Source organism: Lipotes vexillifer, unplaced genomic scaffold (assembly GCF_000442215.2).
Source record: "Lipotes vexillifer unplaced genomic scaffold, Lipotes_vexillifer_v1.1 scaffold625, whole genome shotgun sequence".
Taxonomy (NCBI): Eukaryota; Metazoa; Chordata; class Mammalia; order Artiodactyla; family Lipotidae; genus Lipotes; species Lipotes vexillifer.
This window is the reverse complement of record NW_006771655.1, coordinates 1278909-1294550: the sequence shown is the minus strand read 5'-3', so window position 1 is coordinate 1294550 and position 15642 is coordinate 1278909. Positions and strand designations below refer to the sequence as shown.

General features: G+C 50.8%; 1 protein-coding gene across 1 annotated transcript in view; it reads left to right on the top strand.

The window, feature by feature from the left end:
- The window catches only part of SDK1 (sidekick cell adhesion molecule 1), a gene marked incomplete at its 5' end in the record, with an annotated part of 365000 nt that overhangs the window by 216887 nt on the left and 132471 nt on the right, over positions 1-15642 (top strand). The window contains 2 exons of the mRNA XM_007447090.1: positions 249-440; positions 3230-3351. Of these exons, the coding sequence (XP_007447152.1) occupies positions 249-440; positions 3230-3351 (314 nt within the window). The remainder of the gene's footprint in view (positions 1-248; positions 441-3229; positions 3352-15642) is intronic.

The window sequence follows — 15642 nt, the reverse complement described above, 5'->3', positions numbered from 1 at the left end:
CCGTCCATGCTGCGGGGACCGAGCTGGCCGAGATCCCAGCCCCGTCCTCCTGCCGCCCCTGTGGATCCAGCGGCAGGATGGAGGGGCCCAGCCCGGGGTCTCGTTTCCAGGGGCTGTGGACTCGCAGTGGACTTCAGTGGGCCCGGCTGAGCTCCCTGCTGTTGCTCAGATTCTCCGAGATAAACGGGTGGCCCAGCCTCTGTCCCCGGGACCCCGGGACTAACCCTGTGCCCTCACTTGCTTTCCAGGCTACCAGATCTCCTGGGAGGTGTACGGGAAGAGCGACTCACGGCTGGAGCTCACTCTCAACAGCTCGACGCACGAGTATAAGATCCAAGGGCTGTCCTCTCTCACCACCTACACCATTGACGTGGCGGCCCTCACCGCCGTGGGCGCTGGCCTGGCCACCTCGTCCACTATCTCTTCCGGGGTGCCCCCAGGTCAGTGCGCTCGGGCCCTGGCGTCCCCGCTGCCGCGTTTCCCTGGGCCGTTTCTCACGCTCGGAGCTGATGGGCATCTTTTGTGCAGAAGTCCCTGGGGGCCTTTAAAAGAGGGGTGTCAGCTCCTGGCTCGGATGTTCGGGGGTCAATGAACGTTACACTTAAGACCAGGAAGCACAAAAGTGCATTCACTCAACAAAACGGTGAAAATGTGGGTTTGAGGGAAGGAGTGAGGAGAAGGTAGGTGGGGAGAAAAGGTACGCGGGGAGGGGGACGAGGAAGGGGCGCGAAGCGTGAAGCGTCTGTCCGCACACAGCAGGGCCGAGGTGGCCATGCTCGCGGGGCTTTCTGTAAGTCAGAGCCCCCTCCTAGACGTTCACCCTCATCCAGCTTTGGAAATTGCACTCAACCTTTTCTCTCCACAGTTTATGTTTAAAATGAAAGTGTTTTTCCAAGGAATTCACAGAATACGTGTGGGTGTGAGAGGATGTCATGGGGCCATCCGTTCAGTCCTGTAATTAAAGCCAGACGTCTCTTGCTCTCTAAAAAGGTCAGTTGGCCTCGTTTTGGTCTTTGAGGAAAAAGCACAACAGCTTTGCTCATCAGGCCCGGAAAGGCTGAAGCCGGCATTTACCCCCATAGCACCCTCCACGCCCAGTTAGGGTTTTGTAACCTAATTATTTTCTTGGAAGCCTGGCACACCACACGGGACCTGAGGAGGATACAAAACAAATAAAATGTATACAGTTTTTACAACTCCCCAGAGGAATAACCGCCTCTCCGCACAGGGACTGTGTTTCGGGAGGGTGGGGTGGTAGAGAAGGAGGGAGTGTATCCTGTCCTCTGAGCGCTGTGACCCCACGGGGCCCTTTCTACCTTCCTGGCCGTCAGGGGAGCCTGGAGCCCCCAGGGTCCCGAAGCAAGTCTTCCTGTCTACTGATAAGCAGCCACCCCTGCCCTCCCTCTCAGGCAGTGATGCTTCTAGCGCTGGCCTGAGCATCAGCTGAGGGCTTCCCCCCATCAGTGCTGGGTCCACTCCCGCATGGCCGAGTCCTGGGTCTGGGGTGAGGCTGCAGAGCTTGCAGTGGAACGAGCCCCAGGAACAAGCCCACACTGCTGCTCGGGGACCACACTTGAGGCAATCCGATGTTTTTTTTAAAGGTATTTTCAAAATACATGTATCCTTTCTTAGGAAAGAAGTCTGGCTTCCAGAGAGATTCAGTTATTCTACGTAAACAGCCGGCTGCCAAAGCACACATTTACAATGTTGTCAGTGCTTTAATAACTAGTGATGATGAGATGATGACGGCACATGATTTAATCTGTTAGACACGGCTGACGTACAGCGGCCGGGGTAACACTGGGGGCACGTCCCTGTGCATGACCAGATTGTTCCCTGGACAGCTTGGACACCGTCCAACCGGGGCTGGGAAGTGGGCGAGCTGACCTCACCTCCGCCCCGGACGCAGAGAAGCGCTGGAGGGGACACGGGCCCGGCTGTGCCGAGTGAACCTGATACCCAGGCTCGGGGGAGGCCGCGGGGCTGCTGCTGTTGCTTCCCTGACGGTTCGGGTCACCTGTAGCCAGGGGTCCACCCTGGGGCAGGCCGAGCAAAATCACGTGACGACGATCCCTTTGGGGGCTGTGTTCCGTTTGCTGTGCTCAAAGTTTACATCCATCAGCGACTAAAGAACCAGCTAAGGAATCCAGAGAGCTGAGAAATATGCAAAAAGGAGTCACTTGTCCTTCGATTTAAATATTTTCCTCTTCAAATTCATTAGACGTGGTGTGGAAAGGACCCTTGAGAGCCTAGCGACGCTGCCTGTGCAAATACTGAACTGATCACCAAAGAGGTCTTATTGTCCCTGTGCGAGACCTGGTCTTAAATACCCCAAACACGGGCGAGTTCGGAAGCTGTTCCTCAGATACGGCGCGGCCTGAGAGCCTTTCTCCTGCTCACGTTGTATCTTTTTCGCCTTCATTTCATCCTGCTGTCTTTCTCTAGAGTTTTTGCGTCGCCCAGTAACGTAAGAGCTCTCATTTTGAACTCACAGTATCTCACTTCTGAGTGGGGCAGGCTCCTTGGGGGGAGTGGGCAACCCGCCCGAGGGCCTGTGTTCAGCACGGAGGCTTAGCCGCAGGCAGCCTGAGAGGGGGGAGCCTCGTGCAGAGCCCACCCGCCCCTCGTTTAGCTGCCAGAGCAACCGAGCGCCGGCAGAGCGGGAAGAGTTCTGCGCTCTCACCTGAATCCAGTTGTCTTGGAAACCAGAGCCAGGAAGCCTACGGCTCAGGACCTGCACACCTCCCCACGTCAAGCTGCCTGGAGACGCACGGGGTGCACGCTTCCCCCCCCCTCCCTTTTGAAGGCGTCAAGGTCATTGTCAGAGGGAGGAGGGACAGTGGGTCCTCTGGGTTCTTTGAGGATCCTGGAAGAGCCACCTTCGTCCAACCTTTCTTCACTCAACAAGTGTCTACTGATCACCTGCTGTTCAGGGAGAGGATGAGTGAGACATGACCTGACCTTCATGGTTTGTCATCTGGGAGCCACATTCACAGGTCTCCAGTGACACGGCACGTGGCCTGGAGCCTGACGGGCCACCCCGTTGGAGTGGCAGTCGTGCTGTGAGCACGTTCCTGGAAAGCTGTGCTTCTCACCTTCGTGGTTGTGAAAACAAGCCCTGTTATGATGTAAAGGCATTTTGGAGCTGTCTACTTACTGATATGTTGATACCCTTCCTAAGCTGTGACAGAATTTAAACCTCCACCTTTCCCCTCTCATTTATCTCCAGAACTCCCTGGTGCCCCATCCAATCTGGTCATTTCCAACATCAGCCCTCGCTCAGCCACCCTGCAGTTCCGACCCGGCTACGACGGGAAGACATCCATCTCCAGGTGGATCGTGGAGGGACAGGTATGGTCTCCTTGAAGCCGAGAGTCGCAGTTTCCACAGACTAACCCTGGGGCCTAAAGCGGAGAGACGGTTGACTGATGCCTTTGCAGAGTGATGAATCCGTAGCTGGAGCTGCCTGTGGGCAGTTTGGGAGGTGGTGATGTTTGGAGGAGGACCAGAGGCTGGAGGCGGCTGGGATGCCGGGGTTAGGGTGTGGGAAGATGGGGGAAAACGGGATGTTAGGCTGGGCCCTTACTGGAGGCTGGGAGCAGTGATCATGGGGTGAGCATTCAAGCTGTGGTTCAGTATACCGTAAGTTCCCCCAATTTGATGGCGTCATTGGTTGAGATTCTTCTTTTAATTCTATATCCCAATTAGCTACCGAACAGACTAAGAGGATTGTCTGGTACAACTTTTCTCTCAGATGAATGAATGAATGAATATGCATTTACTCAGCAATGTTTGTAGAGCGTGTTTATTTCCAGGCACTATTCTAGACACGAGGGGCACAGTGGTAAACAGAAACAGACAAAGCCTGTGCCGTAAAGGAGGAAGGTCCTCTCTCAGGAGAAGGACCCTCAGGTTGCTGGGAGAGGAGCATGCGCTTTACCTGTGAGGACGGCAGGGGTGCCGGATGGCTGGAGTGAGGGCGGGTAGGGGAGAGCCGGGGGGCAGGTCACGGGGAGCCTGAGGGTCGACCTTAGGGAGAACTTTGCCTCTGACTCAAAGCGCGATAGCAAGATAGCAAGCCCCACAGGGCTCGTGCGTCAGAGGGAGGGTCACAGGGGCCTCGGTGAATCCCACCCACCCAGAAGCGCCTTGTTCTAAGAACCGAGAAAACAGACGAAGAGCCGCATGACGGGGGTGGTAAAGTTTCCAGTTATTGTCCGTAGTAAAACCCTAGCAATTTTCGTGACTGTGCTTGTGCTCTACTGCAAGACAATTCGCTCTTGGAAACGGGCCATAAATCAGGGCACGAATTCCATCTACATCTTCAAAACTTTCATTAAGCAACTGTTTCCAGAAACCTCTGCAGGATTCGGACAATGGGAACCAGCTATTTGGAACTGATCAATCAATGGGGCTGGAACAATTATTTACGTAGAAAAACATCACCGTGTGCCCCTACCTCCCATCAAACTGAAGAAATAAATCCCCTGGAAATGAAAACCGAAAGAATAAAAGCGAACTTTAAAACGCATCGAAGAAAATCAAGGAGAAAAATTGTGGGATCTCCTGGAAACCAATCCTGGCGTCTCAGAGTCGGCCAGATGGAGCCGGGCGAGTGCTCGGAGGGACACAGAAGCCGAGAGTCTGCCCTTGGCGTCACTGGACAGCAGTACAGCTGGGCACGGTGAACACCAAGGACACAAACTCCGAGGGCTTCCGAGTGGGAGTCAGGCCAGGCGGGGCCACAGGAGTGGAGATGCCCACCCCTCCGTGGCTCAACTCAAGATCTGCGTCTCGTGCTTCCAGAGCCGGACCTGGGAGCGTCCACACTCCTTCTGCCTGGATTCTGTTCGCCAGGACAGTCACGGGCTCCAGGCAGCCGCAGGGGGTCTGGGAAGGGTCCTTCCTTCTGTCTGTCCGAGGAGAGGAAGTGATGGGGGATCACATAGCACTTCTCTCCACGCTACGTTTGCTTAGTGCTTCTGTCCCACAACTGATCTATTTATATTTTTAATCTGAAACATTTTAAACATACCCAAAAGGAAGCAGCAAGATCTAATGAGCTCCCACACACACCCACCACCCAGGTTTGTCTCTTCTCTTATCTAGATCCATCTAGTCCTACTTTTTATTGTTGCTGGAGTGTTTGGGGGTTTTGTTTTCAATTAAAAGAAATTTTACTGAAGTATCGTCTATTCATACTATTACATTATTTTCAATCGTACAACATAGCGATTCAATATTTTTATAGATTATCCTCCATTTAAAGTTATTACAAAATATTGGTTATATTCACTGTGCTATACATTAAATCCTTATATCTTATCTCATGCCAATTAGTTTGCACCTTTTCTTTTTAAATTGAAGCGTAGCTGCTGTACAACGTTATATAAGTTACAGGTGTACAGTATAGTCATTCACAATCTTTAAAGGCTGTCCTCCATTTATAGTTATTATAAAATATTGGCTCTATTCCCCGTGTGGTACAACGCATCCTGTAGCTTAGTTTGTGCCTCGTACTCCCCCGCCCCATGTGCCCCCGCTTCCCTCTCTCCACTGGTGACCACTGCGTATCTCAGACCACACGTCATTTTATTCCCACATATTCAGCACTGAATAGGCACAGATTTCACAAGCACAGTGTTGAGCGAGAGAAGCCGGACTCGTGATTTGAGTCCACAGGTACAAAGTCCCAGAGAAGAAAACATAATCTTTGGTGTTAGAGCACTGGTCCCCTCTGGGGTCTTGTACGGGAAGGCTCTGGAATGTTAGGGATGTTGTCTCTCGGTCACACCTGTTCTCATCCTGTGCACTTGTCTTCCTTCGATACCTTTACGTTAAACTATGGATGCATTTTCTCATAATGAGAATGCCATTATCACACCTGACAAAATTAATGAACATTCCTTAATATCATCTAATAATCAGTACACATTCAAATTTCCCCAGATTTTCCAAAAACGTCTTTTTACTGTGGCTTTGATGAGAACAGGATCCACACAAAGTTCACATTATGCATTTGGTTGTCGTGTCTCTTAAATCAGTTTTTAAAAAATTTTAACGGCTTTTTCAAGGTACAGTTTGCATGTAATAAACTTGACATTTCTAGAGTATACAGTCTGTTAAGTTTTGACCCAGACGTGCCTGTCTGTATACCTGTAAGGCCCTCGCCACAGTCTAGATAGTGAACAAGCCCACCGCCCCCAGAAGCTAGCTCCCTTGCGCCCTTTGCAATCCTCCCTAGCAGCCCCTCAAGCCCACCCTGTCCCCGCCCACCACTCAGCTGCCTTCTGCCACTAGAGATGTTGCCCTTTTCACCCAGAGCCCCTTCTGTTCCCCTGCCACTGCCTTGTTACAAACCCCAGTCCCCTGTCCCGTGGAATGCCCTCCATCGGAGAAGCATCTCCCATCTGCATCCTTGTAGTGTCACTTCACGTGTCCCCCTGCCCCCGTGTTTCCCGTAAACAGGAAGTTCATTCTCAAACCTCCATTGGATCGTTCCCACGTTGTCGTGGTCACTGTGGTAGAGAGTAATTCCCGGGCGGGGCTGGGGGGGCTTCATACGGCGGCACATCAGGACACCAGGGGTCTCGGGGTCGCCCTCTAGGGAACGTAGGGACACCGCACGATCGGCAGCCTGGTCCCTGCCTTGTCCTCCCGTCAGCTTCGTATCCAGTGGTCTCACCCATGGGTGACCTCTGCCTGAATTCAGTGTTATCGGCAGATACTCAAAATGGCAACTTTCGCTCAGTCTTTCCGCATTTAGCAGCTGGAGCTGAGAAGCAGCACCTCCCTCCTCCCTCAGGTCAGGTCGTTACCCGGAACACAGGAAGGCAGGGCTTTGCAGAGTGAGGGACCGGCTCCCAGTCACTCCCAACGTTAACAGCTTTCTCTTTCTTCCTTTTTGCCCTGCTCTCTCTCTTCCTGAGTGTCAGTAGGACAGGACGGGTTTTTTGTGTATTCAGTCTGTTTCAGTCACCTACAGTCATCGTTCTTTTTGAACCTAACACTGACCCATCTTGGCCAGTGGGCAGCCCTTCATGTTCTAGGTGTTTTGACCTCATGATAACTGATCTTGGATGATTTCCTTGTTTCCTGATGCAGGGGGATTTCCCGGGAGCATCCTGTGCCTTCGAGCGCCAAGCTGAAGCTCAGACTGAGCCGCTGCTACCTGGTTTCCTTTAGTGTCAAATCGTATTTAAAGGCCATAATCTGGGCACTAAGGGGAGGGGAGGGTGCTCGTTGCTGCTGACTGGTCATTGTCGCTCGACTTTTCCAGCGGATAGAGAGAGGAAACGCACATTTTTGGAAACATCGTGAGTTCGTACTGATATTTCAAATTTAAGATTACTTAACTTTGAATTTACGTTTTCGGTAACTTTTATACTAAAAGTGTGCTTTCTAGAAATATTAACTAAATTACTTATTTTCTTTATCCTGTTATTCTATAAAGAGTTTCAAAATTGCAGTGTCCATGCTATTGCTAAGGAGCCTGCTGAATATGCAACCTATTTGTCCTTAGACCGTATTACACTGTGGAGGTACAGTCAAAATACTGAGTCTAAATTCTTCTCAGTGTGTTTCTATCACCAACCTAATACAGATTAGCTTCATTCATTTCAGTGTCTTTGTTTTGTTCTTTCGCTTCACTTTTTAGAGATTGCTTTCTTTAAATATCATTTTTACTTTTTTTTTTTTTTTTTTTTTTTTTTGTGGTATGTGGGCCTCTCACCGCTGTGGCCTCTCCGGTTGCGGAGCACCGCACGGGGGATCTTCCCGGACCGGGGCACGAACCCGCGTCCCCTGCATCGGCAGGCGGACTCTCAACCACTGCGCCACCAGGGAAGCCCCATTTTTACTTTTTAAAAAACTGTTCAAACATTTTAAATTTAATTTATTTTTGAGCACGTAACTCATTTGCATGATCTCAACGTCAAAACTACTAGTTGTATTCAGGGAAGTCTGTGTTCGTCTTTCTCCCTTTACTCTGTTGCCTCTCTCCCCAGAAGCCCCACAGTAGGTTTCCGGCTGGTCCTCTTTTGTCTTTTGCAGCGTTAGCAATACACGTACCCGTGTCCCCCTTCCGTATGCAGAAGGTGCTTTGCTTTCTTCAGCTGAGGACACGTGAACATCACATGCCTGGCGTGTGGTCTTCCCTTGTGTGGACGTGCAAGTTTGTGTGTTCAGCTGGTCCACTGGACACCTGGGGTGTGCATTCCTCTCCTGCTGCTGCCACAACAAACAGCCAAAACCCAGTGGCTGGAACAACACAGGTGTGTTATCTCACAGCTTTGGGCTCCATGGGCTGAAGTCCAGGTGTGGGCAGGTTGCGTTCCTGTCCGGAGGCTCTGGAAGACCACCGTCTCCTGCTCATTCAGGCTGTTGCTGGTGGTCCTAGGACCGAGCTGGCTGTCACCATCCCCAGCTTTTACGGCCACCACGTCCCTCCCTCCACCTTCAGAGCCAGCCGTGGCGGGTAGGTCCTTCCCAGGCTTCAACTGTCTCCTTCTGTCTCATCCCTCTGACCCACTCTTCTGTCCCACTCTCAGCACTTTTCAGGACCCACCCATATAATCCAGGATAATCTCCCGATTTCAAGCCTCTTAACCTTAATCACGTCTGCAAAATCCCTTCTGTGTGGAGTAACTACCCACAGGTCCCAGGGATTAGGGTGTGGACACCTGGAGGAGTGGTTGAGAGGATGCCTGCAGGGGGCATTATTCTGCCTAAAGGTGCTTTCAGCCTTTTGCATGCGCATTTTGTACTTTTGCCACTGAATCTTTGGGATAGATTCCTAGGAAAGGGATTTTGAGATCAAGCAATGAATGTATATGTAAATTTCCTAGACATTACCAAATCCCTCTGCTATAGGTTGTACATTTTGCATTTCCATCAGCAATACATATAACTTGTTGCCATGCCAAAAAAAATTGAAGTCTAATTTATCAATCTTTTCTTGCAAGGTTTTGCACTTCAAGTCTTAGATAGAAAGGTTTTCCTCCTTCTCAGGTTAAAAAGGAATTCACCCCATTTTTTTACCACCAGTTCTATGGTTTCATGTTCGCATTTAGGTCTCCACCCATTTGGAATTGGTCCTTTTGTATGGAGTGAGGTGTGAGTCCATCTTTTATCACTTTGCAAATAGCTATGCAATTGTCCCCAGAACATCTATTAAAAAGCCCGTTGTTTCCTCCTCCTGATTTGTAGTATTAAATTCCCATGTGCGCTTGGGTCTGTTTCTGAACTGTTTATTCTGATCTATTTAGTCAGGCTGTTCATGCACTAATTGTACACTGTTTAATTAGAGAGGCTTTAAAATTTGTTTTAATGTCTGGCAAGGTCTTCCCAATCCCCACCAACATACACGCATGCACGCACGCACACGCACGGCCACACACACATGCACACACGCACACGCACACACGCATGCGTGCGCACTGCTTTACTCCTTGCTGTTGTCTTATGATGTCGTCTTTCTATCCAAGAACATGATACGTCTTTCCATTTGTTTAAACCTACTTCTGTCAGCTCTTTTCTTCCTGGCAAAAGCACTGGGCTATCTATTCCTACCTTCGCTCTGCTCCCAAAAAGGCAGGCAAACTGAGGAGCCATCAGCGTGCCTCAAAAACTGTGATTGGAAAAGTATGGACTGTGCACCAGCGGCCCTGGCCCCCCTTTTTCTTGCCCCCCTTTCCTAGCTCTGTGGTCCTGGACATAATTTAACTTCTGAGCAAGCCCCAGCGTCCTCGTCCTCGTCTGTAAAACAGGGTCAGTAGTGCTGTTGCAAGATGATCGGGAGGATTAACCAATGTGTGTACATTTTGTTACATTTTCTGACTCTGTTGCTGGCATATAAGATCACAGTTGATTTTTTTTTTTTTTTAATTTAATGAACTCTCCTGTGTTCTAAGTGCTTTTACAAACATTAACTCATGTAAACCTCGTACTGACCGAGAGGAGGCTGCTGTGACCCACTCCTGCAGACAAGACCCGAGGGACTCAGTTACGTCCCCGGACCACACAGCTCAGCCCGGGAGGGGATCCAGCTTGAGCGGCCTGGCCCCTGGCCTACACCCGAGGCTGCAGCTGTGCCACTGCCCAGCCTGGTGTGAGGGCCTCAGGGCCAGAAGCTCGGAGAATGTCTTGTTAGTCTGTTAATTCTTCTGTAGCTTTCTGTAAAGAAGTCACGTCAACTGCTGCTAAGTGACAGTTTTATTTCTTCCTCTGAAACCTTTCTTTCTCTTTTCTGTTTCTTGTTATTTATTGTTCTTCATGGGAGGGCTAGATCGTCCTGTATCATATTGAACTGGAGCAGCGTTAGGACAACCTTTGTTTTATTACTAACTTTAAAAAAATTCTTTTAAGATTTTATTATCGAGTGTGACATTTACAGCACTTATGGGAGGTTTTGTGTGGGATTCTTGAGGCTTTGTTTTTGCAGCTACTTTGTATTGGGTTCAGACGATGCTTTTCTAATCCTGGTTTGCTAGGAGGGGTTTTTTTCTTTTTGCGTTTTTTTTAGGATTAAAAGAATCATGAGGAAGTTGTAATTTTGTCAAACCGTTTTCTGCATCTACTGAGTTGTTCATGTTTTTTCTTCTTGCATCTGTTGGTGAGATGATTTACGTTGATATTCTAATGTTCGCCCGTCCCTGTGTTCCTGAGTTAAACACAATTTGATGTTTATTGTGTTTGGTTTAGTTTGGGTTTAAGACTTCTGTATTCATGTTCATAGGTGAACTTGGCTTTTCTGGTTGTTGGTTTGGCTTTTGAGACCAAGAGTTCACTTTCTCACCAGTTTTCATAAATTCGGTTGCGATTACTCTGAGGGGAGCTGAGAGGGAGGGGTGCTGATGCCCTGGCCTCGCTGGCACAGACAGGAGCCTCGTGACCATCTTCCTAAGGTAGCCAGCATTCTTCATCCCAGCCGCGGGTCAGTGCAGATTCCAGGACACACCAGCGCTCAGACCCCACCTCAAATCAATTCGTCAGCATTTCCGGGCGTGGGGTCCGTCCTGTTTGTATGTAACTTCCCAGGCCACACAGGGGGTTGACAAGGTACCACGTTTGCTGCTCTGGTCCTGCCTCGGGGGCCCCGTGCATGGGGCCTGGAGTAGGACGTGTCAGTGATCCGGCCTCTGCCCACGTCTCTTTCCAGAGGTTCCGAGGCTCCGTTCCCCAGGGAGGATGATCTGGGCAGGCTCCGTGCCTTTCCCCAGAGGTGGCCGAGCCCCTTCCCCAGGCCTGCACCTGGTGTCTCAGAGTGGCCAGGGCGGTGCGGGTCCATGGCGCGGGGCCCGTGGGCGATGGCACAGACTCCCCCGGCTGTGCAGCTCCTGGGCTGCCGTGCTCACAGCTAGCTCACCGCCAGCCTGTAGCCATTTCTTAGAAGTTTGAGATTGCCCTGAAGTTCATTTTTACCGTTCACCTTGAAAGAATTTCAAAACCACAGAAAAGCTGCAGAATACTACAAAGAATGACCCTTCACCCAGGCACCCTATCCAAGTTTTGTCAGTTGTCCCCAAATGTCCTCGGTAGCAAAAGGATCCAGTCCAGGACCACACATTGCACCCTCACCTGGATTAGTTCCTCGGCCATTCCTGTCATTTCGTGACCTGGACAATTTCAGAGATCACAGGCCATTCATTTCCTAGGATATCCCTCAATGTGGATGTGTATATTTCTTCACGATTAGACCCAGATTATGCATTTTGGGCCAGAATGTCACAGAAGCGATGCTGAGCTCTTCACACTGTGTCTTGTTGGGTTTAACACGATATCGAAATGCCCCGTCTTTGGTGGAGTTAATTTTGCTCACTCGATTAAAACGGAGTCCACCGGGTTTTGTCCACTGTAAAGTCACTTTTCTCCCTTTCACGATGAATAAGTATTTTGTGGGCAGATACTTGAAGATTATGTGAAAGTCTCATTCTCCTTTCCACTCACATCCCTAGTTTGTCATTCGCTGATTATGTTTTGCCGGAATTAGTTAGTATAATGCGCTCGCACTTGTGACCTTTCTGATTCAATCATTTCTTCTATGTGTATCGATTGGACCTTTATCGTTAAAAAACAAAAGAGCTTTCTCGTCTCACTTATTTATTCATTTATTTGTTTATATCAGTGTGGACTCAGATTCCTATTTTATGTAACAGGTTGTAATCCGTTGCTGTCATTGTTTATGGTGATGCTCAAACTTTCCTACATTTGACCAGTGGGGGGCCCTCCAGCCAGCATCTGTGTTCTTTTCACATGTTCCAGTTACTGGGAGTACCTCCTTACTTTCTGGCACAAGATGTTCCTGGATTATCTTATTCTTTTACCTTCCTTCCCAGCCATCCTCCAAGGAAACTTGGATCCTTTCAGTGGAGAGTGGTATTTAGAAACCAAGATCTGGGCACTAGATGTGCTCCTTGCTCCTAGGGTGTCGCTGCTCCCAGGCCCTCTCAGCACGCAGAGCTAGGAGACACACGTGCTCACGTGCACGCAGGTCTACATCCAGGTCTGTCTCTATATCTGTCTGCATGCATTGAGAAACATTGGTTGACAGCAGCACCTCCAAATACAATTCAGTAGCATCCATTTACTCAGGCTGCCCCCCTTTCCACATGTATACTAGCCCTACTTCGCTCCCAGTATCCTCATTCTGTTTACTTACTTGCTGAGTCCCCCATATGCGGCCAGTCCTTTGAGCTGGGTGGACACCTTCTTTGCACAGGTCCGGATAAGCTCCTTTGCCTTGACCTTCTGGAAGGAAGGATGAAGGCTGCCCTAAAACTTTTAACTTGCAAACTTAAGTTATCAAAATCTAAAGTTAATCATCATCTCTATCTTCCTCCCAGTGCTACAGGATTCTAAAATTCCTTAATTCCAAGTCATACTTGTCGCTGTGTCCAGTATTCACTTATTCCTTGTTTCCTACATCCGCGAAGGCTCCGATGACAGTTACCATCTTTTCTTATAGTCCGTGCTTGCTTAGCTTTCAACGGCAAGTTTGGCTGCAGCTTCACTTCCCACTCTGTTGGCCTCCAGGCGTGGACCTTGCTTCCCCTTGCGCCCAGCCATGCATCCGTTGTGCGTCTGTTACACTCTGTCCAGCTCTGCTCTGGCTTTGGGGCCGGAGGCTTTTCGGGTTATAGCTAGTCTGCCGTATCTCCAGAACTGGAAGTCCCTTTGAAATAGTCTCTCTAAAATATTTTAACGTTAGCTCAGCAAGTCTAAAAATTCTGGTAGTGGTGCAGGCAGTTGGAACTTCAAAACCGAAAAGGTAATTTTTTTCTCCTGAAACTCGTTATTTGAACCATTTGTATTTCAATATTCCTAGAGAGTGAATGTTCATCTATAAAAAGCAGCTTAGTTCCAAACCCCAGGGGTGAGGGTTACAGACGTTCCCTGGCCAAGAGGAGACTAGAGGATGTGTCGAGCATTTCGTCACTCGGTGGGTAGGGGCCCGAGCCGATCCCGCCCCAGAGCTGACATGCACGCGGCCCCTGTAACGACTCCTCCTGCCACGTGGACGAGGTGCCCCTTTCCTCCATCCTCTGCCCTGACTCCACCAACAGAGTGCTACCTGATTTATGTTGTACTAATCCATTCGCTCGGGCAAATTCGTTGGAACCGGTTTTCAATCACATACTAAGTTATCCCAAGAAAATATCACAATGATGTGGCAAAGGTTAACATGAATATCCATTCTGGGGCAAACGAATCCTGCTTTTATCTGTGAACGGTTCCTACTAACCTCAAAGACATATTACAGCAGGGTGTCCATTCAAAAATCAATGAATCAATGAGCCACCAGGGGCTTCCCTGGTGGCGCAGTGGTTGAGAGTCCGCCTGCCGATGCAGGGGACGCGGGTTCGTGCCCCGGTGCGGGAAGATCCCACACGCCGCAGAGCGGCTGGGCCCGTGAGCCGTGGCCGCTGAGCCTGCGCGTCCGGAGCCTGTGCTCCGCAACGGGAGACGCCACGACAGTGAGAGGCCCGCGTACCACAAAAAAGAAAACTGAGCTGAGCCTGCGCGTCCGGAGCCTGTGCTCCGCAACGGGAGACGCCACGACAGTGAGAGGCCCGCGTACCACAAAAAAGAAAACAAAACAAAACAAATCAATGAATGGGCATCTCTTTAAAGGCCTTTCACTTCATTGCTAGGCCAGTGTTCGGTTATCTGCAGACTCAAGGCAGAACATACTTCGACCCACCCCCATCATCTCCTAAAACGCACATGGCCCCGTCCAGGTAGAGAACAGACCTGCAGCCTCTGAGAGCTCTTTCCTTGTGCCACCCTCCTGGCCTCATCACATTCCATACATCGTCCTCTGACTCACCCCCAGGAGGGGCCACAGACAAGGTCCCTGAGGACATGTGGCACGAAGAACGACACTGCCAGTGACACAAAGACAGTGCAGGCTTTGGGGCCAGAGAGACCGGGCCTTGAACCCCAGCTCTGCCCCTCGCATTCAGGTCCTTCAGCTGCAGAACAGGAATGATGGCACCTGTCTTGCAGGCTGCTGGAGAACTAGAACATTCGGTTATGTTTATGTATCTAAGATGTGCGTGGCTCTGCGTTCTATAGGCATGAGGTACCTTACAAGTAAAATCTCCTCTGAGAAGCCCGTCAGCCCCTCAGGGCAGTGGGAGGCCGTGTGCATGTCACGTTGTCCCCCAGGGAGCCTCAGTGCACCATTGCTTCTTCTCTGGGGGTGTCTTGGCACATTGCTGGTCCAGGCAGGCTCCAGCTTTCCTAGACTCAACACGATGGGGCCCTAGAGACCGCGATTGGCACAGGTGATGTCTTCTGGAATATTCCACACCTAATTCCCTTCCAATGGACGCAAGCCACACCCAGGCGGGCCCTCTGTGCTGCAGTGCAGTCCCAGCGTTCGCTCACCCAGCGTCTCGGCCAAGAAGCGGCTGTCGCCTCCTGCCCTGTGCCTGGCCGCGGGCTGGGATCCTCGGAGGAGTGAGGCTCGGGGGCACGCAGGCCAGCAAGAAGTCGGCCGCTTAGCGATTAATCACGTAGAAAGTGGGGAGGTGATTACAGAGCTTTGCTCAGGGGGCTGGTGGACGCCGAGGAAGGAGGGGCGGAGTCCTTCAGGTGGCCGTAGAGGCCCACGAAGTGGGGGGACATCTGAGCCCCATCCCCAGGGCCCTCGACAGTTGGCCAGGGCAGAGGACAGCTGAGCGGCCTCCGGGAGCAAGGGTTGGGCTCCTGCCAAAACGTTCTGCGGCAGGACGGCGTTTGCTTTCCTCCCCTCTGATCCACGTCTTTGCAGAAAAGTTTCCTTTGAATTCTGACCGTTTGTTGAAGTGTGCTGAGCAGGCTGTGTTCCCGGAGCTGTCATCAGTGAATTATGGAACCAAAGATCCTCATCACTGGAGGAGCCCCTTGAAAGGCCCTGTAAAAATTAGCTGATGCTCAGACGTGGGTTAAAATCTTAAATAGCAGAGCTTCCCTGGTGGCGCAGCGGTTGAGAGTCCGCCTGCCGATGCAGGGGATGCGGGTTCGTGCCCCGGTCCGGGAGGATCCCGCGTGCCGCGGAGCGGCTGGGCCCGTGAGCCGTGGCCGCTGAGCCTGCGCGTCCGGAGCCCGTGCTCCGCAACGGGAGAGGCCACGGCGGTGAGAGGCCCGCGTACCGCAAAA